This window comes from Solea solea, chromosome 11 (genome assembly GCF_958295425.1).
Source record: "Solea solea chromosome 11, fSolSol10.1, whole genome shotgun sequence".
Taxonomy (NCBI): Eukaryota; Metazoa; Chordata; class Actinopteri; order Pleuronectiformes; family Soleidae; genus Solea; species Solea solea.
Window position 1 is genome coordinate 17,825,789 of NC_081144.1, and position 22,453 is coordinate 17,848,241.

Sequence of the window (22,453 nt, forward strand, 5' to 3'; positions counted from 1 at the left end):
TAGCAGTGTCTTGTTTACTGGAGCTTTTACATTTAATTCAAAAAGATTATAAAGTTCAATATATCTCTCATAATTTATCAATATGGATTTAACTAAATTCATAATGCATTAGTTTTTCAAATTAGGCAAAGCAAATGTCGCACATTAATATTTCAGTATGCTTTAATTAAATAAAGGAATACTGGTTTGTGTGGCACAATAAAGTCACTCCTTCAAGTTCCATCTGCCCCTGCGTCACCTCGGATTAGTCCATACTCGTGAAGGCACGGGGGCTACAAAACTGTTCTTGCTTGTAAACAATTAATAACGTTTATTAGTTGCGTGTGTTACAATACATGCTATTTGTGGGTAATGTTGTTGAAGAGCCTAGATCAATATAATAATGAAGTCCCGATTAATTCATTTGTATTCACTTTACGTTGGAACCCGCGGGCCGGTATAATGGTAGCGCCTGTAACGTGCACATGTTGCTGCTTTGCTTTGAACTGAAATAGAGTGAGGGGAAGCGTTTGTGCAACTGCCGGGTAGGCAGGCGTCCAGCGGAAAACTCACATACTGCCCGCCACCCTGACACACTTCTCAGTTTGCAGTTATTCCGTCACTTTTTCTGTTAAGTGTCCTTGCTTAAACAAAAGCCGTTTTAATACTCCAGATCAGGCCGAGTAATATCGGATGTGGTAAGTTCAGTTATGCACACTTGTGTAAGCTATCGCCTTGGTAATGTTAGCAACCCCAGCTAGTTGGCTGCCGTTAGCTAGTTAGCTAATAGCGGCAAGAGAAGGGGAAAAGTCGTTGGGTGGCTAGATAGCACCAACGCTAGCTGGACACAAGCTAACAACTACGCAGTCGTTTGAAGTGCTTTAGTGATAGTCTTAAACATCAGTTCCCGCAGACCATGCTAAGTATTTCAGCTCCACGTACCGGATAACCGTAACCAGCGAATCATCTAACTGTTAACATTTATTCAGCAATGGCTCATGTTATGTGTCTGAGAGTGTATCGATAATCCGAAATTGTGAATAACGTTAACTGTAGCATGAAAGCTGGTTGGCTACAGACACAAGGTGGACAAAATGTAACTATGCAAGCAGGAACCGGCTCTTAATTGCTTAAGTCAGTGGTGTATTCTGTAATGTGGACGTTTCGTTAGCACGTTTATCGATGTTATCACTGAAACGACGTATTGCATTGCATCTCATATTTGTATGCCATGCAGACTGTGACATGGATAATATGCGTTTGTTTTAGTTATTTTTAGCCTTGATGAAAATAGGTATATTTTTCTACCATTTATTAGCACGGAGATGAAAATGGGGTCCCCCGTCGACATGTATGCGGCCCACTCTTTTTTTTTTTTCCTGGGCCTTTGTCATTTTCCAGGCACCCCCTCCCCCAACACTCCTCCTCTACAAAGAATGCTCACCCCTAACCTCAATGTGACTGAGGGCCCAAGCGCTCAGCATCACTATAGTTAGCAAGTAGCCCTACTTAATGTTGTACCTGTCTTCATCACTATCAGATAGTTTATCTGCTTTCCTGAACACAATGTTATCAAAAAAATAATGCTCCAAGCGTTGCTGCAGTAATTATACAGAATAAAGTAATTTTATAGATTTAGCAATGTGGCACATGTGTGGCACAAGCTTTGTATGTGCAGTCCTCTTTCACATGCTGTTACTCTGAGTGATCTTAGCTAAGATGGGCAGCATGACATTTAAAACAGACTAGTGTGTATATATAAATAAATAAATATATATAAATATAAATAATATTGATTTATAAAAACTATACATTCAAACTGCCAGCATCCATTGATGATTAAAGGGGGCAGTTTAAATCATTATAAAATCAGCCAGACTCACAGGACTATATCATTTGAGGTTCATTTAAAAGCATCCAGTGAGACCAGCTGTTTTTGCATATGATTCCAAGCAGATAAAGCAGTTAAGTACAGTGTAATTCAGTTTAGTGTGAAACTAAGGCCATTGTTTCCACAATTTTAATGACCAATGTATAGGTCCCCAGGTGTGGCCTTGTATGGAAAAGTCAGCCAGTGGTTGGATAAAGGCTGGCATACAAAGAGCACTAATGTGAAAGGAACATTTGTGATGAACCTCCTTAAGTGTAGTCACTGGGGAAATGCATGAACATCGCCATAGCACAGCACGCATGAACTTGGCAAGGAGTCTGTTTGGCCTTACAATAAACTTTAATTGCTTAATATTCGTTTAAGAGACATGGGATCTTCTCTTCCTTATACTTCGGATACATTCGGTATGTTTTCGAGAGTATTGAAATGTGTTTCTTAATATAGATCTGTGGTGGTACAGCAGTTCATTTTGTAGCGTCGCTCTGTACACAGCAAGCATCTCCTGGTAGCAAGGGGCGGGATGAGAGCGGTTTTGGCTTCTGTCTTCCAGCCAATGACCGCAGCGCCTACTTTGAGCCACGTGGTCCCGGCCACCCTTTCCTGTTTAATCTTTTAGGTTGAGCGTCATAACTTCTCCGCCTCTTTCTCCCCTTCTGCCATTTTGGTTTTGTTCCCGTCTTGCAGTCGGAAAGCCACCACCGCAGTCTATAGAAGAGAGACACTCTCAGCTCAGCGATAGTGACTCGACAATATAGTGCAGATCACTTTAATCCCTTAAACCCGTCTTTCTCTTCTTTGAACAACTATATTATCATCGCCATTACTGACATTAAACACAGCGGAAGAGCAGCGGGTTCGCACTGGGAAGGGACCGAGAAGCATTATTGGTAAGGAAAGCGAAATCATTGAGGCACGAGTGTAACGGTTGCCTTCTTATTCGTCAAAAATGCAAAAACGGAGCGATGATGTAGTATTTTAATCATTTGTGTTATGTACTTATTTACAAAACGGTATCATTGTTAGACCCGCACTGACTAAGTGTCAAAATAAATCCGTTGGTGTTTTTGTGGAGGTTGTAGAGATAGCAGTTAGCTACTAGCTTGTAAAGTTGTGCGGTAACGCAGGCCTCTAGGCCGAGAAGCTAATGGACACACAGACTGACTTTGGTGTTTTATTGCCTCTAACTTATTCATTTTGTGACTCCGTTTCCTCGCTAAATCGTCAGGTTAGTGTCAGTCTGCTTAATGGATTTCCGCCATCGCCAGTTAATCGACGCTGACTGAAGAGCTTGTTAAACCGGTTTGTTAGCAGCTAACTTTATGAATCAGGGTGTTTATGAAGGTACTAGCAACAACACTGTCAGAGGGAGGGGAAGCGCTTTGCTGTATCATGCCGGATGCATTCATTTTCGATTCGGATGAAATCGACAAATTAGTTTGTAGTGTTGGATACATTCTGCTGCTAGTTTGACCGATTCTCAAATAGGTTTATTAACGATTATAGATTGACCTACGTGTATATGTGACTGAGGTGCGTTGGATGCGAATTGAGTTGAATAGGTGGTGATATGTGCTAATGATACTGCGGCCTCTTACTGACCAAAATGAGGGACTTTGTCCTTTGTAGTGTAGGATGACATGGTGGATGTCCCTTGCACATTGGTGTTCAATTAAAATAGCAGAATAGAAAAAATAGAATAGGTATAGCAAAAAAATCTCTCTTTTTGGTTGTCTTGTGACTGAGTACAGTATATATATATAAAAGAGGATGACTGGTGTTAGTTTTAATACTGATAATAACTTGTATATCACCTTTTTAAACCCATTCATACGTTAATAGACCTGGATGAGGAAAATATGAGGCCAAACAATTGACTATGCAGTCTCTTCCTGACTTTCAATAAGGCAGCTTGACCATTTCCGGTAGGCTCTCGGCAAACGATGCAGCGGTATTCTGCAGTCAGTGTCTGCTGTTATCAAGAGTATTAAGTGGGGCAGTAACTGTATGCAAAATTCAGTTTGGTGTGTACCTCAGTTTTGATATGATCTGTTCAGTATGAGAAGAAATGTGAGAAACTGTTTCATTTATTTATTTATGGTTTATTTGACATGGACAGTGCACATTAATAAACATACAATGTAAATGTGCCAGAATTAGCCAAAATCGCTATTTTACATCTGTTGTCCATGGGCCGACGTTAACAGGTCAGATATTAACAAGTTTAAATGAGACAACTGTAAAAATAATGTTAAAACAAGAATAAGGTATTACAAAATAATTTTTAAATATTGCTGCGCTTACTACAAAACCTCAAAGGTTAACATGAGAGTTCTCAAATAAATAAAAAGTACACTAAAATAAAGGTCAATTGTAGTGCATCATGTGGGAAATACTGTGGACATATTCAACTTCACATTCTGTCAGCTGAACAGTCCTCCCATGTACTTGGATTTATTCTATTTTCATGCCACATATCTTACTTTGTTAAATATGAAAGGGAATTCCTAACGGAGGAGATTTATCCAAATTCTTAAAGACTGGGTATATGCCAGGGGTATCTGCATTTGCACATATTTTGCACTCTTTGCAGTTTTTTTTCCTTGTACTGGTGATATCCACATTTCAAATGAGTTAATGTTTTACGTATTACCATCGGCATAGACGATTTCAGCTGAACAAGGGCGGCACCTGCCTTTCTCTGCTGCTACAATAGTTCACTGGGAAACTAGTGTTCCTGTACAGCAGACATGAAGGAGATTGGTGGCTCTTCAAGCTCTGCTTTCTTACTTGCATTCTCTATACGAGAATCGTTTGTGCCAATGGTTGATTTTCATGTTGAAATCAACTGCTTTAATGGGCTTAGCAACATGCAAGATGTGGTGATTGTGTTACGTTGTCGGGAAACAAGGATATGTGATTAAGTTCCACTCTGCATTAGTTTGGTTGCTGCAGAGCATACTTTGAAAATATACATGTGAACTGAAAATGTGTTTGTAGTGACAAATTATTTAATATTTTTATGTAATTTATATATTATGATCTTAATATTGCTTTTACTAAATGCACATGTATATGTGTGTGTGTATTTATATATGATTATATACATGCATATCAGGGTTTGCGTTTACAGAGAATTCTTGGCCATTTATTGGTCTTTTTCTATCATGATGGAAAAAAACATTTTGACAGATTGAACATTGAACACAGAGTTCGATCTACCGTAACTTGAAATAATTCACACGACACCATCAATAACCACTTGTAAACAGTAGTCTTCCCTTGGAGAAATGTTCCCGGACTTTGATGGCGTATTTACACCTGCTCACCACGACACGATTCGGTTGCTTCTCCACTACAAAAAAAGTACCTACTTAACGTGGGCGGAGTCATCACTGCGCGGCTGAGTGAAACTGGTGACTTTGTTTTATACGCGACACACACTAGTGACTTTACACCAGACTCCTGTAGTTGTTTTTTTAGGATTGTTGAGTAGTTTTAACTTATCTACAATTTGGCACTGTTTGGCTTGATTTCTGTCCACACGTTTCCGGAGTACAGCCTCCTACTCCACAGATTAGTGACAGCAGTCTATGATGCCGCTCGCGATCGCCAGCGCTGTCCCTTAATACAACAGACTCCTGTTAAATATAGAGATTTCCCCGGTAGTTGGAGATCAACCCACGTTATTAGGATTGTTAAGTAGTTTTAAGTGATCTACAGTTCGGTGCTGTTCGGCTTGATATATGTGTGGGATGTCTCTTCCTGTGACGGCAATCCGGCCAGCCAGTGGCTGGCAGTCTGACGAATCGTCGCATAGTACCTACTCGGCTCATACATACATGCATGCATGCATGCATACATACATGTGTATACACACACACACACACACACACACACACACACATACTCACAATTCAGCTCTTTTCATTAAAACTGGGGAACTGAAACTATCTTAGCTCTCCATTCATCCCCATCAGTATAATAAACAGTAGTACATAAACAAGTTCAGTACTGTCCCCAAGCAAGGAAAGGTTTGATAATTCTGTTACTCATGCCCTTTTCCCAGGCTCAGTTTGTTTTCTGGAAGATTTGTTTTTGGCTCAGAGCCAGTCCACCCGCTCTTTATACTAGGAATTTCAAAAGGAAGGGGAATTAAATTAAGTCAATTAAGTTAGCTTCATCTCCAAACTGCTATTAAATGGTATGCAACCAATGATTAATTTCATAATTGATTAATCACTTTGAAAATGTCCAGAAAATGTCAAATAAAGTTAACATGTGCCTCTCAAACCTCGAAGCGATGATGTACTCAGTCTACTCTCAAATCAAAATTTTTCTGTTATTTATGCTATATGGAGCAAAGAAACCAGACAATACTCATAATTATACTGAAAAGTCAGAAGGCTTATATTTAATTCAAAAAGCCACTGAAATTGATTACTTGAAATTCAAAAACACTCGGTAATTTTATCATAATTGTATCCCTAAAATGTCTGAATATGCTCAGTGGACTGCCACAATTTGATACATTTAATTGTTTAAACTACCAACTGTAATTTCTGTTAAAATTGATACATTTATAAAAAGAAGCTGTGAAGTAGTATTGTCTGTCAGCTTGTCGGTTGGTCCATCTAATGTTTTTCCCCAATGAACAGATGTCCAGCTCGCCGCTGTCCAAGAAGCGTCGCTTGTCAGGAACAGAGACGAAGACGGGATCCCACTGCTCCTCCTCAAACTCTGTCAGAACTGATCTGCCCCACACACCTGCCAACGTAAGCCCAAATGCAGACCCTGTATGTACATTTTGGTAGAAACTTGTAACACAAACTAATCTCACCTCCTGTTGTTTCTCGTTAGGGCATGGCTAAGAATGGCAACGATGCTGAGATCGACGAAGGCCTGTACTCCAGACAACTGTAAGACTTGATCTTAATAACGGAAGACTTAAAAACCTTCAAGTTGTAGATGTGTAGTTTTGCTGATGTTTTTTTCTTTCCCTCTGTAGTTACGTGTTAGGCCATGAGGCAATGAAGCGCATGCAAACCTCCAATGTCCTTGTATCTGGAATGAGGGGACTTGGAGTGGAGATTGCCAAGAGTGTAATTTTGGGAGGAGTGAAAAGTGTCACGGTCCACGACCAAGGAGTTACAGAATGGAGAGACCTTTCCTCTCAGGTGGGAAGCATGGATTGATATTCTAGCAGTGGACAGTCATTATCACAATAATGTCACAATATCAATATCATTTTCTTCAAAATTAGGGGCAGAATAAAGGGAAGTCACTTGCTTTTAGGGCTGGGCAATGTCTATTTTATCTATATTGTGACATGACAAATATGGTCTTCGATTTTTGAATATCGTCATATTGTTGTAACGTGATGTCTTTTTCTGCGTTTATAGGCTGTTGACTTGATCGTCGTGGTATTAATCGCATATGAAATGTGAAGTACACTGTTACAAATTACATATGTGAAAGAAATACAAAGTTATATTTAAAAGTCACTCAAAAACAGCCTTATTATTTGTATTATAGCAGAATTTGACCATAATTATAGGCAACTTAATTAATTCTAACACATGTGAAGATCTTCCATTTTACATTAATAAGCCAAAGAAATAAACCAGGTATCATCTGAAATGACAAGTATTTTAAGCATGTAATTCAAATCATAAATACTAGATTTTTTACTTTAAAGTGTATTGTCATGCTCAGAGGAGTGTGAAAACTTGGAAGAAAACGTCTGAGCTCAGAAAAACAACCTGTATGTAGCTTTATATCCTATATATATTGCCCATCACTACTTGCTGTATTTTTGTCATCCAAAAAGAGTCCTGTGGCCACACCCACCCTTAATGGTCTAACACAGATTTATAAAAAAGAAAAAAAAATCCTATTAGCATTATTAGGAAATATGTTTACTAAGCATTTACTCCCATTTTATATAACTCTAGTACCTAATGGATGTTAACTGCTTTCTGCTCTGTTTGGCATTGTTGGAGCTCAAGCCACTGTGAACATTCTTATTTCTTTGTCTTTTTTGGCAGCCATGTACATTTCTGTTATTTCTGGCACAGTGCCACAATAAGCGTGCATCCTCTAGCTGTTGGCCATGAATGTTGTTGCAAACATTACAACATGAGATGGGGCTCAACATTTTTCGTCATCATTTGTATCAATTAAATGATCAATTTGAAGGATGGCTGAAGTAAAATATTCACAATAGAAACCATCGTAACATTGCCACTAAGATGCATTGTTTTCTTCTTTCAGTTTGTTTTGTTTCTGGAACGTTTGTGACATCACAATTTGGTCATGGGCACTAGCAATGGAAATGGTGTTATTTGCCGCTTTTGTAGCAGATAAACCAATGAGTAAACCTTTTAGTTTTGGTGTGAAAGATGGCTAAAGCTTGTTTATATATCATTACTACATATCAACCTAACATCCCAAGTTATAATGTAGCTGTTAAAGACAGGGCAGATGAATGTGTAAATACATTGCTCTGCACCTCCTGTATTTCGCTTCACAATAGCATATTCTTAGGTCTGAGTCAACTCTGTCCTCAATCATCCAATCTGAGATAAACCGTGTGTTAAGTGTTTCTATTTCAGTTTCTAGCTTTTGCTCCAGTGTCTACTCTTGCTGAGGCTAAATCAAATGTCTAGTGTATATTTCAGTCACTTATCCATCTTGTATAGGAACAGGCCTTACGGTTCAGTCCAACCTTGTCTGATTATTCATTATTGCTTTACAGACGTTATCATTTATTTATTGACTTTACCTTTTTTTGTGTTGTCAGTTTTACCTGCGAGAGGAAGATCTGGGCAAGAACAGGGCAGAGGTTAGCCAGCTTCGTCTTGCCGAACTCAATAACTATGTTCCTGTGACTGCCTACACTGGAACCCTCTCTGAAGACTACCTGACCAAGTTCCAGGTATATCTTGGTTAGAAACACTCAACCCACTCCCATTCAGTAATGAAAGAAAAGTTTTTAATCGGTCTCTTTTTTACTTCCAAGGTGGTAGTACTGACTAACTCAACTCTAGATGAGCAGCAGCAATTTGGGGAGCTCTGCCACAACAATGCAATCAAGCTGATCATCGCAGACACACGTGGTCTGTTTGGGTATGATTCCGACTACTTAAGTTTGTTTTATGGTTCACATGAAGTCTACATCCACTTGTCTATCATATATTGCCCTAAAATTTTGTGAATTTTGCATTCTCTTGTGCAGCCAGCTCTTCTGTGATTTTGGTGAAGAAATGATAGTTTATGACACCAATGGAGAGCAGCCACTAAGTGCCATGATTTCCATGATCACCAAGGTTTGTTCTCAAGTCCTGCTGAGGATTTAAAGCAGTTATGCTTTTTAAGAAATAAACAGAGACTTCATTTTTATTGTCACACTGAAGATAATTTTTTGGTTCCTTTAGGACAATCCAGGGGTTGTAACGTGTCTGGATGAGGCTCGTCATGGCTTTGAAAATGGTGACTTTGTGACCTTCACAGAGGTTCAGGGTATGACGGACCTAAATGGCTGCCAGCCTGTGGAAATCAAAGTTTTGGGTAAAATCTGTTTCCTTTTTTAAGAAAAGGTTCTATTTTTCGTCATATTATGACTTGCAAATGGGAATGGCTTTCGTTCTCTGTCTAGGTCCCTACACCTTTAGCATCTGTGACACAACTGGATTCGTGGATTATATAAGAGGAGGAATAGTCTCCCAGGTTAAGATGCCCAAAAAGATCTCCTTTGTAAGTATCTCATGTTGAACTTTTCCGTTGATGATATGTTATAGTGACATTTCGGTAACGTCATATTTACGATTACAAACTTGCTTGTCATTGTCTTGTATGTCCTTTCGTTGTGTAGAAATCCCTTTCTTCCTCCATGGCTGAGCCAGAGTTCGTCATGACGGACTTTGCCAAGTTTGAGCGTCCAGGGCAGCTGCATGTGGGCTTCCAGGCTATCCATGCCTTCCAGAAGAAAAACAATCGCCTTCCTGTTCCATGGAGCCAGGTAAATATCACCCATATTTATGGCATTACTGTGTTACAAGGTCCAGTGTGTAAGAATTGGTGACGTATAAGGGTTATACTGCAGGTTGTATCAAACATCTCCTCTCACCCTCCCTTTCTTAAGTGCTGTGGTGGCCTTAACGGCAGGAAAGATGTTCTTAATTTGCAAAGAAGGCTTTCACTTAATATGTGAATGTGAGATGCATGCTCTGGCTAATTTGTCCTTTTGGGCTCCTGTAGAAACATGGTGGCGCAAGACAGTCTCTGAAATGCAAGGCCCCTCCCTTAGCTTGAATAAAAGGCAGCAATATCAATGCAGTTTCTTGAGAAATTACCTCCTAGTTTTATTATGTTTATATATTTTTATTATGATTATTGATTTTTCTACATCTATTCATAGAGATTCAAGAATTGTTATTTTAATTCTTTACACAATTGAGAATCAAGTTTTCCTCCACCCTTAAGCCACCCTTACTAATGTGGCTTAACCGGCTTCATTTTTCATGGAAACCTGTTTACCAATATAAAATTGTTAGGCTTGCGCCTCATTATTAAACTGAATAATCAATTATCAGCATGGTTGGCAATTGATTTAGTAGTTGAATATTAAATCAGTGCTACCAAATGTATAATGTGTTGATACCAGACAATGTTACATGTGCTGTTTTGTGGGTTTTTTCCACCTCCCCAGGCTGATGGTGATGACCTGTTGATGTTGGCCAAGGAGATAAACTCTGCCCAGACAGGGTCTGCGAAAATTGAGCAGTTGGATGAAGCTCTGATCAAAAAGTTGTCATTTGTTTCTGCTGGTGATCTGGCCCCTGTCAATGCCTACATCGGTGGTTTGGCAGCACAGGAAGTGATGAAGGTCAGTACTGACTGTAAATTAAAGGTGATAACCCAGTGTTAACAATAGCCTCTTTACTGTCATCTGATTAGATGTGCTGCTAACATGCTCATGAATGTACTGCTAACATGCCCATGTGTTTCTTTTTACATTGTCTCTCTTTAGGCATGCACAGGAAAGTTTACGCCAATAATGCAGTGGCTGTACTTTGATGCCCTGGAGTGTCTGGCTGAAGAAGAAGGGGTCATCCTCACAGAGGAAGAGTGTGCTCCTGTAGGTCTTAAAATTAAATTGCACACATTGCTTAAGGATACACATGATGTGACAAACCTTGATGTTGAACCCCCTTCTTGCCCTTGTCTTTTACTCCTAGAGGAACTGTCGATATGATGGGCAAATTGCAGTTTTTGGCACCAAGATGCAGGATCTGCTTGGCAAACAGCGCTATTTCCTGGTGAGTTAACCCAATAGGATGGAGCCAACTATTCACCTGTGGCTTCCCCCAGGATTATGCTGCATGTGTGTGGCGTTGTTTTCGAGCGTGCACTTGATCAGTCAACACCCACCAGCTCCATCAGTGTACAGCATGGCCGGACAATTGGAGATAGGGATATCCCGTAGTAATTCAAAAACTGCATGTGTCCTGTAAACGCAACAAACGGATGCTTCACGGACTGGCCGTGAAGCATCCCCTTTCCCTGGCCGGACCGGCCAGGGAAAGGGGAGGGAATGCTGGATTTGCAAGGGTGCTGTTGATGTAGTCAAGTGAAATGTGATACGGTGTCACATTGGCACTTTAAGGATGCATCTGTGTTCAAGTCCGGATCTTGCCGAATTCTGATAAATTAAAGCGTTATGTATCATCTGGCAAAAATAGAACACTCGTATTCTCTGCAGAAGCAACAGAGTTACGAAACAGAGCTGATGGAAGCTGGCACATTAGCTGGTAATTGCTGGTAATCTGTGTGGTTTGTGTTTCCACCACACCTCAAAGTTTTTTTTTTAATGACATAATCTGAGAGTTGTTGATGACATAGTCAATACATTTTACTCAGTGGCAGAAAAACTATAAAGCGATGTGTGGGGGTTGCAATGGAGCCTAAGTGGGATGGTGTGTCTTAATTAAGCTTCAAAATGGTTTTCACCAATGTTCGGTCTCGGCTGCAGCCGTTGGAGACAGAAGCAGCTGAGTGTGTGGGTGAAGCCTGCTTTGGTCACAGGCAGTTCTTGATGTGATTTTTTTTTTTGGCGGGGGGGGGGGTTGTTTCTTAGCATCGCACTTGGTGTGTATGGGAGGATGTGTCATAATTTGTATCCAAATGATTCTTTCCGTTGTCCCGCCTGGTGTGCAAAGCCCTTTAGAACGATGTGCACTTTTGTGTCTCCAAAAGTCTCTAATAACACCAGGAAAAGCTGCAAGATTTTTTTGGAAGTTGCTTTTTTGAAAAAGATTTGGTAGAAGGGCCTGGGTGCTTGCTAAATATAGCAACCAAGTTGCTACATTGGCAACACTGATACCGCTGCAAACTGTTTTTCCCCACACAGCCCCGTCCCTCTAGAGTTCTTGGTTATCTGAAAGTCCCTGGTCGCAAGTATACTTCTTTCGGGGGATCAGAGCGAGACTGAACATAGGAGTCTCACGGTGGAGACACAAATAGACTGGCGGATGTTGCCATTTTTGCGGGAGGGTGCGCCTGATTGTTACACTAAAACATTGAGATATGCCTATTCTGTTATGTTCATATACTCAAAACAGACAGGACAACCTAATGTTTTTGTTGTCGAGCTGTGGTATGCAAACTGTTGCTGGCAAAGTTTGCATTCCAATTTTTTTCCCGCCATCTGTTTTTGTGAAATGCTGCCACACTGCCAATGTCTTTGACATGGATGTTAGAGGACTGACTGTAGCCTAAAATGAAAAGCCCCAATAGATTAAAGAACGTCGTGAGTTGGGCTAATCCAAAATAGCGGAAACAAGGGGGTGTCCTTTTGAAGACACGCTGTTACCTGTGAAACAGGGGTGCTCTGAAAACACCCCCATTAGCACTTGGTACGTTCCTCCTGATTAAATCAAATTAACCATAGACTGTATGAAATTAACAGGGTAAGAAAATCGACCAATCAGAATTTGAGTCAAGCTAGAACGTATCGACTTAAATCGACCAGCTGACTAGGTCTTTACAGCTGTAAAACAATTCTAGTTAATTTTTTAAAGGATATCAACTACTAACCCCCCCCCCAAATTTTGCCCACTCCAATACTCAAGTTTACTTTATTGACCGTGAACACACATGACTACTTTGATATTTTTACTGATGTGATGTGTAATTCCAGGTTGGAGCTGGTGCCATTGGCTGTGAGCTATTGAAAAACTTTGCTATGATTGGACTGGCCGGTGGAGAGGGTGAGGTCATTGTGACAGACATGGACACCATAGAGAAGTCAAACCTCAACAGACAGTTCCTCTTCCGACCCTCAGATGTTACGGTTAGTATAATCTATTTGTAGTTACGGCTACAAACATTAATATTGATTCCATATGTACTAAATATTACAGCTGCTGTTGGATATCAACCTTGGATAATAATGTTGTGGCCAATTTCTCATTGTGTGCAGTGCATGATGACAGCAGCGTCAATTTGCTGTCTTGCGCACTTCTGTTTTTCACACTGGTGTGTCTCTTGCACACCTGTCACGGAGCTCCTGTGAAGCTTCTATGTTTTACAGTACAGCTTGAAAAACATAAAACATACTTGGCTTTCAGGAATAATATGCGAGAGTTCTATTCCCAAACCAGTGTCACTCTGTATTTGAATTCATTTCTGTCGCTGCATCTGGATACCTGTTTCCCAAACCTGTTTTTCCTTTTATAAAGGTTTTTTTGGTTGTATAGATGAAAGAACCAACACAATTTTCACATTTAAGAAGCTGAAAGATCAGAACTTGTTTTAATTATTAAAGAAATACTCAAACATGTAAGTAAATAAATAAATAAAAATGACGATTGTTTTATTTACTGTTTGATTAATCAATTATCTGTTAATCTGTTTTCTTAGCTTAACACTTGTGTTAACCAACACTCAGTTGCACTACTAGTGTTGACATTGTAATAGAAAATGATGATGTCTCTGGTAATGTTTGTGTGCTAACAGAAAATGAAGAGTGACACAGCAGCAGCAGCGGTGAAGCAGATGAACCCCTCTATGAGGATCACAGGTCACCAAAACAGAGTGGGCCCTGACACAGAACGAGTGTATGACGACGACTTCTTTGAAAGCCTCGATGGAGTGGCCAATGCACTGGACAATGTTGATGCACGTAAGACAGTCCAATCAGTGAAATCATTCTTTTACGATTTGGCAATGATATTTCAGATTTGGATGATCATAAACCACATATTTACTATCTGTGCTGTGTCCTTTGTTTTATTTTGCCCGTGGGGCAGGTATGTACATGGATCGGAGGTGTGTGTACTACCGTAAACCCTTACTGGAGTCTGGTACTCTGGGCACCAAAGGCAACGTCCAGGTTGTGATCCCTTTCCTCACAGAGTCGTACAGCTCCAGCCAAGACCCACCAGAGAAGTCGATCCCCATCTGTACACTGAAGAACTTTCCAAATGCTATTGAACACACACTGCAGGTCAGAGGCACACACATGAATAGCAAGGTGTTATAGATAAACATTTATTGGTGTTTTTAAAAATCCCATTAAAGCTGGGGTTAGTGAAATCCTTCTGTTAAAATCTCTGCTAAATGCATTGACAACAGCTTGTTCTGCTCTTTTGAAGTTGGCCAAAAGTCAACATGGCTGAGACCAGCTTTGTCAAACAGTCATTAATGCCTTTTTCCAGCAGATGTATAACGAATAATTACTCAACATATTAAATGAATCATTAATGCTACAGCATCTGTATAGTATAATTAAATTAAGGAATTGGTTTGTTTTTTATTGATGTCTGAGTCTAGAAAGCTGAATTGAATGCATTATTGATTGGTTATCTCCTCTGCTCAGTGGGCCCGTGATGAGTTTGAGGGATTATTTAAACAGCCATCAGAGAACGCCATGCAGTACCTCACGTGAGTAGCTTTCTTCACCATCATGTAAATTTGTTCCATTTGACAAAACGATTAATTCCCAATAGTCATCTTTTATCATTGTCTTCCATTCAGCCAATCAGGTTACTCAGTTTGATCATGCTATATATAATCCAAGATGACATATGTACACTGAGCATAATAAGAATTTGGATGTGGGAAGGTTATACAACCAGGTGGACATGTTGGAGGAACACACGGCGTCCTTGTTTACATGCCTCTCTGAGTTAAATAGTTACTATTGCATGTATCTGTAGATGTCTAAAATGGCCTTGCATCATTTGCTCACTTGGAATTTTAAAGAAAATTGATATTTTGTGGGTGTGGGAATCACTGGAACTTGGCACCATCTAGTGGTCTGAAATGTGAATTGATTTTCTTTTATGCCAAACAACAAAAAGTTAAATGTTTATTTGTAACAGTTCAAAAATGGTATGTTAAAATGAATCAATACTTGTCCTTTCAAAAGAGATATTGCCATGCCATTATCTATTTTCCCTGAACCCCTATAAATTTGTCATATTAATTAATGTAAAATTAGTGGTCATATCCAAAATAAGGACAAAATAAACTATACAGTACTGTGCCAAAGTCTAATGGAACTATTAGATTAGTTTTGCAATCTACAATTAACATGCATTATAACATTCTCATTCACTCAAATTAAATTTTGTCAAACTCCTATTTCTACTTTTCAAATATTTAAATGGTTTACCTGAATGTGTGTCAAGTAATCTATATGGAGGTGTCTTTATTTTGAATCCTGTGCTTAAAATGGTTCTAAAGCTGATCTTGGTGAGTGAATGACATGAGCTCTGAGGTCTTGGATGCTTGTACTTGCAGAGATCCTAAGTTCATGGAGCGGACTCTGAAGCTTCCTGGAGCACAGCCTGTAGAAGTTCTAGATGCTGTTTACAAGTGTCTGGTCACGGACTGTCCCCACAGCTGGGCCGACTGTGTAGCCTGGGCACGCAACCACTGGCAGTGCCAATACAGCAACAACATCCGCCAGCTGCTGCACAACTTCCCCCCAGATCAGGTAAACACACAAATCGGATTTGAAGAAGACACTTTGAAATCTTATTTCCTTGCTGTAGGTTGTCAAAGTAACATGCAGGTCCCTCAAAGACCTCCTTTTTATTTGTAAAGTTTTTTTATGAATACATTTCTTTCTTTCAGCTCACCAGCTCTGGTGCTCCTTTCTGGTCTGGCCCAAAGAGGTGTCCTCACCCCCTAGATTTCAGTACTAATAATGTAAGAAGCCATTCTCTGTTTTTACTGCATCCACTTGAATTATGGATTATGCTGTTATGTAATTTATTTTAAGATGGTGACTGAAGTGCTTTCCTTGCAGGAGCTGCACATGGATTACGTATTGGCAGGGGCCAACCTGTTCGCTCAGACATATGGCTTGCCAGGCAGCACAGATCGTGCTGGTGTGGTCAAGATCTTGCAGGAGGTCAAGGTGCCGCCCTTCACCCCTCGCTCTGGAGTTAAAATCCACGTCTCTGACCAGGAGCTGCAGAATAGTAATTCCTCTGTTGGTGAGATGCTCAAATTTCCTTGCGTTTCAAGGTCACGGTCGTGTGTGTGTGCCTCAGCAAGTTCCAGAGCAATGCTGAACTTAAGATCAGTTCAAAAGACCTAAAATCCCAGAAAATGTGTGTTAAACTCTTAACATTTAGCAAGGAAAGTTCCAAAAAATGTGTGTATTTAGCCACAGCACCGATGGTAGCCGGAAGTACTGAACTGACTCACAACCCATTCAGTTTCAGTTCAGGGACTCAGCGAGTCAGACGGGAGTCTGCTCCAGTAATGAAGGAAGAACTGAACGATTCGGTGAAAGAATCTTTTTAGTGAGCTGATTCAGTACACGAAAATTGCATTGGTACTGTTTTTTTGATAGAGGAATTAATGAAATTTACTCATCTACCTTTAGCATATCTCTAGTCACCATTTTTGGGACAGTGTGTTCTAATCGTTCACATTATAAAGAAAGAGCTCCTATGATGATCCAGCCATGCTAATACTGATACATCAGGCAGATGCATGTTGTCTGTCGGGGTGTAAGTGAGTTCAGCTCACTTTCTCATGCTGGTAGATTCAGTGTGTGCTGAGGAGAACAAATAACTTAGTTTTAGCAAACACTCTGTTTGATGCATAAAAAAAAACATGTGTTCGTGAGGTCTCTCTGTGACTGACTTGAGTATCTCATTGATCAGTACACGAAAATTGCTTTCCAAATCAATTTTTCACTTAAATATTCACCAAAATATAGTTATCCTAACATGTTTGTGTAACATTTTATATTTTGTGGAAGAAGCGACATATTTTGTATCACTTTCTTAACATTGGTACTGTTTTTTTGATAGAGGAATTAATGAAATTTACTCATCTACCTTTAGCATATGTTTCCAATCTTGTATCACATGTTCTGATCAGGATGATCATGACAGGAAGTCAGAATTTGTATAGGCATTTTGGAGGTTGATTCATTGCTATTGCCAATTAACTGGTACATTTGTAGTTCTTGAAGATAACTCTTCATCTATATATCTTTTTGATTTATAGATGACTCAAGACTGGAGGAGCTCAAGGCCCAGCTGCCCACTAATGAGAACTCACAGTTCAAACTCTGCCCTATTGAGTTTGAGAAGGTACATGGCATTTCTCTGTAACCTTATGTCTCCTGTTAGTCCGCAGTTGAACATATGCTAACTGTTGTCCTGTCTGTGTGGTAACAGGACGATGACGCAAACTTCCACATGGACTTTATTGTGGCAGCATCCAACCTGAGAGCAGAAAATTATGACATTCCCCCTGCAGACAGACACAAGGTGAGGCAAACATACTGAGGTTGATGTTTATTATTAATTATCTTTGGTGGGGCAAAAAAAACTGGATGACTCCTGATTTCCTGAGTCACATGATCTAGAATTCATGTGTCATTGTTGTGCTGCTGTGCAAAACGATCCCAAACAAATTTTACTTTCAAAACATTGTAAACTTGGACTGTTACAAAAAAGTAACACACATGTCAATGATATTAAAAATAGCTTTTTAATGCTAAGGCAAATGTGAACGTCAAATTAATCAATATATAACCTCATATTAAATATCGGCACAAGTATTCTATTCGCTTGATTATTAAAAAGTCAGTTACTGTTACTACTCCAGTGACTGATCTGTGGTGCATCTATTATCACATGGTAGCAGCAGCACCATGCATGTTGTTGGCGTACTGCGTGTGTTTGCAAAAGTGCTGAATTTTATGAGATTTTTTTAATCTTGAAGCTGCTCCTCTAAGCTCAACTCTCTGTGGTTTAAGGTTGAGCAATTTTATATATATCGAATTGCAATTATTTTTTACTGAAATTGCAAATGTGATGTGAGAGGGCATGGTCATTTTTACATAATTCTAACTTTCCTTTGAAAAATTACTGTGATATTTGTACACATCTGTAAGAAACAAAGATGTTTTCTTCAGTCTTTCGATTAATAGTTCACCCTTACTGTAGATCCTGCAAACGTGATGAAATTTACGAGGGTCTTTAAATGCATCTCAATTGCTCCTCCTATTCGTTCTAACCACTGTCTGCAACAGGCAGCTCTCCACCACTACACACCAGAGGTTATGGTCTGTGAGCTCAGGAACAGCACACTTTATGTGCTGCTTTTGCGATTTTTGCAGAGCAGCAGAGAACCAGTTGCTACAGAAGAAAATGTTGTAAAATCCTCATGCAGCAAATTTGCATTGTGATTTATTCTGAAACTGATCCTATAGGAGTCCATGCCATGTCTGAATCAGGTTTTAATGCCCAGCCTTTAAGTTGACAGTAAATATTAAAGCCCTCTACACTGTGTTCATTGCTCTATTATTTCTCACCTTCTAACCCAGAGTAAACTGATCGCTGGAAAGATCATTCCTGCCATCGCCACCACCACATCCGCAGTGGTAGGTCTGGTGTGCCTGGAGCTCTACAAGATCGTCCAAGATCACAAGAAGCTGGAGTCATACAAAAATGGCTTCATGAACTTAGCGCTGCCCTTCTTTGCCTTCTCTGAACCTATCGCTGCTCCCAAACACAAGGTAGGCACCTGCTGGTTTAAAGCTTTGATGGTTTGGATTGGCTTGGCTAGGGATGCACGATACTATCTTAGCTGATGACCTTTACTGATCTGATTCATTGAGAAAAGGAGGGAAAAAGACTGCACGTTCAAACTGGTCTTTTACGATAAAGGTTGTCTTTGCTGCAAGGACTATGAAGAAGCCATAGCTTTGGCAGCAGTTAGCAGATGTACTTATTTACCAGGCATTTGAAAATTGCTGGAGGTTATCAGATAAAGCAAAAGTTCTAAAATAAATGAAAATCTGTTTATTGCCCTTGATTTCCAGTGCTTTTCCATTAGCTGATGTGTCCCTACCTGCTCTGTATATGATTACCACAATTAAGTATTAATCGATTATTATAATCAGATTGAATGTATTTTGAAAAAAATCTGAGAACTTGTTTTAATTATACATGATTAATGTAATCCAATCACCAATGTATTAATCAGGGAAATTGATTATCAAAATGATTCCATTAATTTACCAAGTAATCAAATAAAAATACCTTCTTTAAATTAAACATAAAACTCACAACCAACTGGATTTTTTTTTACAAAAAACAAACATTTTAATTGTTTGACTGCACATTCCTGAACATATTTTGACAAAGCAAAACCAAATGAAAATATTACATTTAAGTAAAGTGTAAAACTAAACTTTAAAAATATTGCACCTAAGCGCAGGACAAGTCTTGAGTTTTGAGGTTGTTGATATACTTACTTTCCTTCATTTTAACCACATGCTCAACACGCACTCACAAGCACCTCAGTGTTGCAGATTTTAGCAGTAGACATGGCAAGACACACCAGCAACAACAATATGGTATTTACATCCTGTGTATCGTGCATCTCTAGTCACCATTTTTGGGACAGTGTGTTCTAATCGTTCACATTGTAAAGAAAGAGCTCCTATGATGATCCAGCCATGCTAATACTGATACATCAGGCAGATGCATGTTGTCTGTCGGGGTGTAAGTGAGTTCAGCTCACTTTCTCATGCTGGTAGATTCAGTGTGTGCTGAGGAGAACAAATAACTTAGTTTTAGCAAGCACTCTGTTTGATGCATAAAAAAAAACATGTGTTCGTGAGGTCTCTCCATGACTGACTTGAGTATCTCATTGATCACCACTCTTTAAACCTGTGTTTGCAGTACTATGAAATCGACTGGACGTTGTGGGATCGCTTTGAGGTCACAGGTGTGCAGTCCAACGGGGAGGAGATGACACTCCAAAAGTTCCTTGACTACTTTAAAGTACGTTATCGTCGACCCTGCTCTTCATTTTGACATTGTGCCATTTCTGACCACATTTCACAATATCCCATCCATCTCTTGTTTGTCCACCAGAACGAGCACAAGCTGGAGATCACCATGCTGTCTCAGGGGGTGTCCATGCTCTATTCCTTCTTCATGCCTGCTGCCAAGCTCAAAGAAAGACTGGACCTACCGTGAGTACTCTGTTCATTAGGACGCAGACTGTGTGAGGAATGTGAAGATGTCCAAATGTCACTTCACAATTATTAGACTTGTAGTGGATTTACTCTGCTCTTATGCGCTAAGAAAAGTCCAATCGTCATGAAATCAGAAAACTGTTCACAAGATTTGGAAGCGTTTGTAATTGTATAAAAAGTCAACTTTAACAAGCAAATTCAAATAAAACACTTTTACATTTAAGCTGAACTTGAAATGGTATCCATGATATTGGACAGGCCTAGCCTATGTACTGTGTGTGGATGAATGCATTTCCCAAAAGCAAAGCAACGTTTTTTGGCAAACTTTTTCAAAGTGACAAAGAAAAAGATTTTTACATTTACGCTTTGTACTGTTTCTGTGGATAAGGCCTGACAGCAGTATGTGTGTGAATGCACCATCTTAGGAAGCTTAATAAATGAATTGAGCAACACTAACTCCTATATTTTTATTTATTTTTTTCCCTGTGTCCTGTAGGATGACAGAGATCGTGACCAAGGTTTCCAAAAAGAAGCTGGGCAAGCACGTGAAGGCGCTGGTGTTCGAGCTGTGCTGCAACGACCTGACGGACGAGGACGTGGAAGTGCCGTATGTCAGATACACCATTCGCTGAGCTTCACACTGAACCCACCTATGGGAAGGTGTGAGTGCCGGGGGTGGGTGGTTGTTTAAAAAAAAAGAAGAAAAAAAAGTGAGCGTTTGAGGTGGGTTGAGTTGTTGGGGGTGGGTGGGTTGATCCAGGTCAGGTCAGAGTGTACATAGCCCCAGTAAGCTTGACCTAAGGGAACCCTGTATTGTGTTAGGATCCAGTGGGTGCTGGACTGTGGGAACAGTGGCGTCACTGGAGGGGAGGGAGCATGTTTTACTGGACCTCCTGATGTCTCTCTGCAGCAGAGCCTCTGCTCAGTATAATTCCAAGCCTTCGTGTTCTCCTGGTACTCCATCGCTCGGCAAATGTCGCACTGTTAGTCATCGGCAGTAAGGGATTTTTTTTTTCTTTTTAAATCACTCCACTCTTCTCTTCCCCTCTCCATCTTGTCACATCGACCTGTTCAAATAATGCAAATGTTGGTTCAATTGACTGCTGTGGGGGATTCGAAGTAGAGATTTGACTTCAGGGCAAAATTGATTCTCAGTACATGTGTAACTATCCGAAATTCAACCCCAGACCCTGAATTTAAACTATAGGAACACCTTAAATTGGACCTCTGGACTGGATTCTTACCTAAGGCCACCGCATTAGCACTCTGTGACTGAGCAGCTCTTGCACAAGACATCAGTTCTCCTTTATATTTCATTTTTTTGGGGTGGGGGGTGGGGTCTTACCCGAGTTCAAGAACGGTCTGGCACACACAACTTGTAGATCATAAACTCTTTCTACCTTGTTAACTTCAAACGACATTACAGTGTAAAAGCAAAGCAATGAGATGTATCTTGAAAATGCGAGCACTTAGTGTGATAGTGAATAAACATGTTAAGAAGATTTCTGAGTCGTTTTTTTTTTCTTCTTTGCCTTAGTATCTGATGTAGAGTTCTCAATGGGCCTGAAAATTATGACCCGGCCCGAAACACCAGCATGAATTGTCTGCCTGAACCTGACCCGGAATACATTTTCCCATTGATCAAAGCGCGGTGTTTTATTTGCAGTGGGAGCGGCTGCTGTTGACGCCGCACCCGTCTCCTGACTCGCGTCATCCTCGTCCTTCGGTCCTGGCTGCTGCGCAGTTAACAGGCGGGACTTCACATGCTTTTGTACAATTTGCCCTTTGGTCAGCGGGCAGCATCCGTGACTAGTTGAATTTTGGCCACAGGAATGTTGTGGCTTTGTGGAGTGGGTGCACATGCCGCTGTCGCACGGCTGCCAGCTGTGCAATATCGTTGGCATTTAGGTGGCATTTCGGTGGAAGTGACGTCTGAGTCATCCTGCCCATAGCAGCACAAGAGGCAGAGTGGGATATATGTCCCCCCTCAGTTCATGCTGAGCATCATAAAAGGGCTCCAAAAATGACACTAACATGCCCAAAGTGTTGGGTTACGCACACAG

At 40.2% G+C, this 22,453-nt stretch overlaps 1 protein-coding gene and 2 non-coding genes across 4 annotated transcripts; all 3 read left to right on the plus strand.

Moving 5' to 3' along the window:
- Positions 1-490: 490 nt before the first annotated feature.
- On the plus strand, positions 491-21,892 carry uba1 (ubiquitin-like modifier activating enzyme 1). 2 transcript variants are annotated; one of them, XM_058642895.1, is made up of 26 exons: positions 491-677; positions 6,526-6,642; positions 6,728-6,786; positions 6,876-7,044; positions 8,670-8,804; positions 8,889-8,995; positions 9,105-9,195; positions 9,304-9,436; positions 9,525-9,622; positions 9,741-9,887; positions 10,578-10,754; positions 10,899-11,006; positions 11,107-11,187; positions 13,068-13,220; positions 13,886-14,051; positions 14,179-14,375; positions 14,748-14,812; positions 15,674-15,869; positions 16,010-16,084; positions 16,185-16,374; positions 17,402-17,487; positions 17,575-17,667; positions 18,729-18,920; positions 20,092-20,193; positions 20,287-20,387; positions 20,887-21,892. In XM_058642895.1, the coding sequence occupies exons 2-26, from the start codon at positions 6,526-6,528 to the stop codon at positions 21,020-21,022; spliced, it is 3,174 nt and encodes a 1,057-aa protein (XP_058498878.1). In that variant the 5' UTR covers positions 491-677; the 3' UTR covers positions 21,023-21,892. The 2 variants fall into 2 exon arrangements, with proteins under 2 accessions (XP_058498878.1, XP_058498879.1); XM_058642896.1 differs by lacking the exon at positions 491-677 and adding an exon at positions 2,538-2,757.
- Positions 16,832-16,952, plus strand: LOC131469300 (small nucleolar RNA U6-53/MBII-28). Its single transcript, XR_009241788.1, has one exon. It is a non-coding gene; the product is annotated as a small nucleolar RNA U6-53/MBII-28 (small nucleolar RNA).
- Positions 19,847-19,967, plus strand: LOC131469301 (small nucleolar RNA U6-53/MBII-28). The gene has a single exon (XR_009241789.1). It is a non-coding gene; the product is annotated as a small nucleolar RNA U6-53/MBII-28 (small nucleolar RNA).
- Positions 21,893-22,453: the final 561 nt, after the last annotated feature.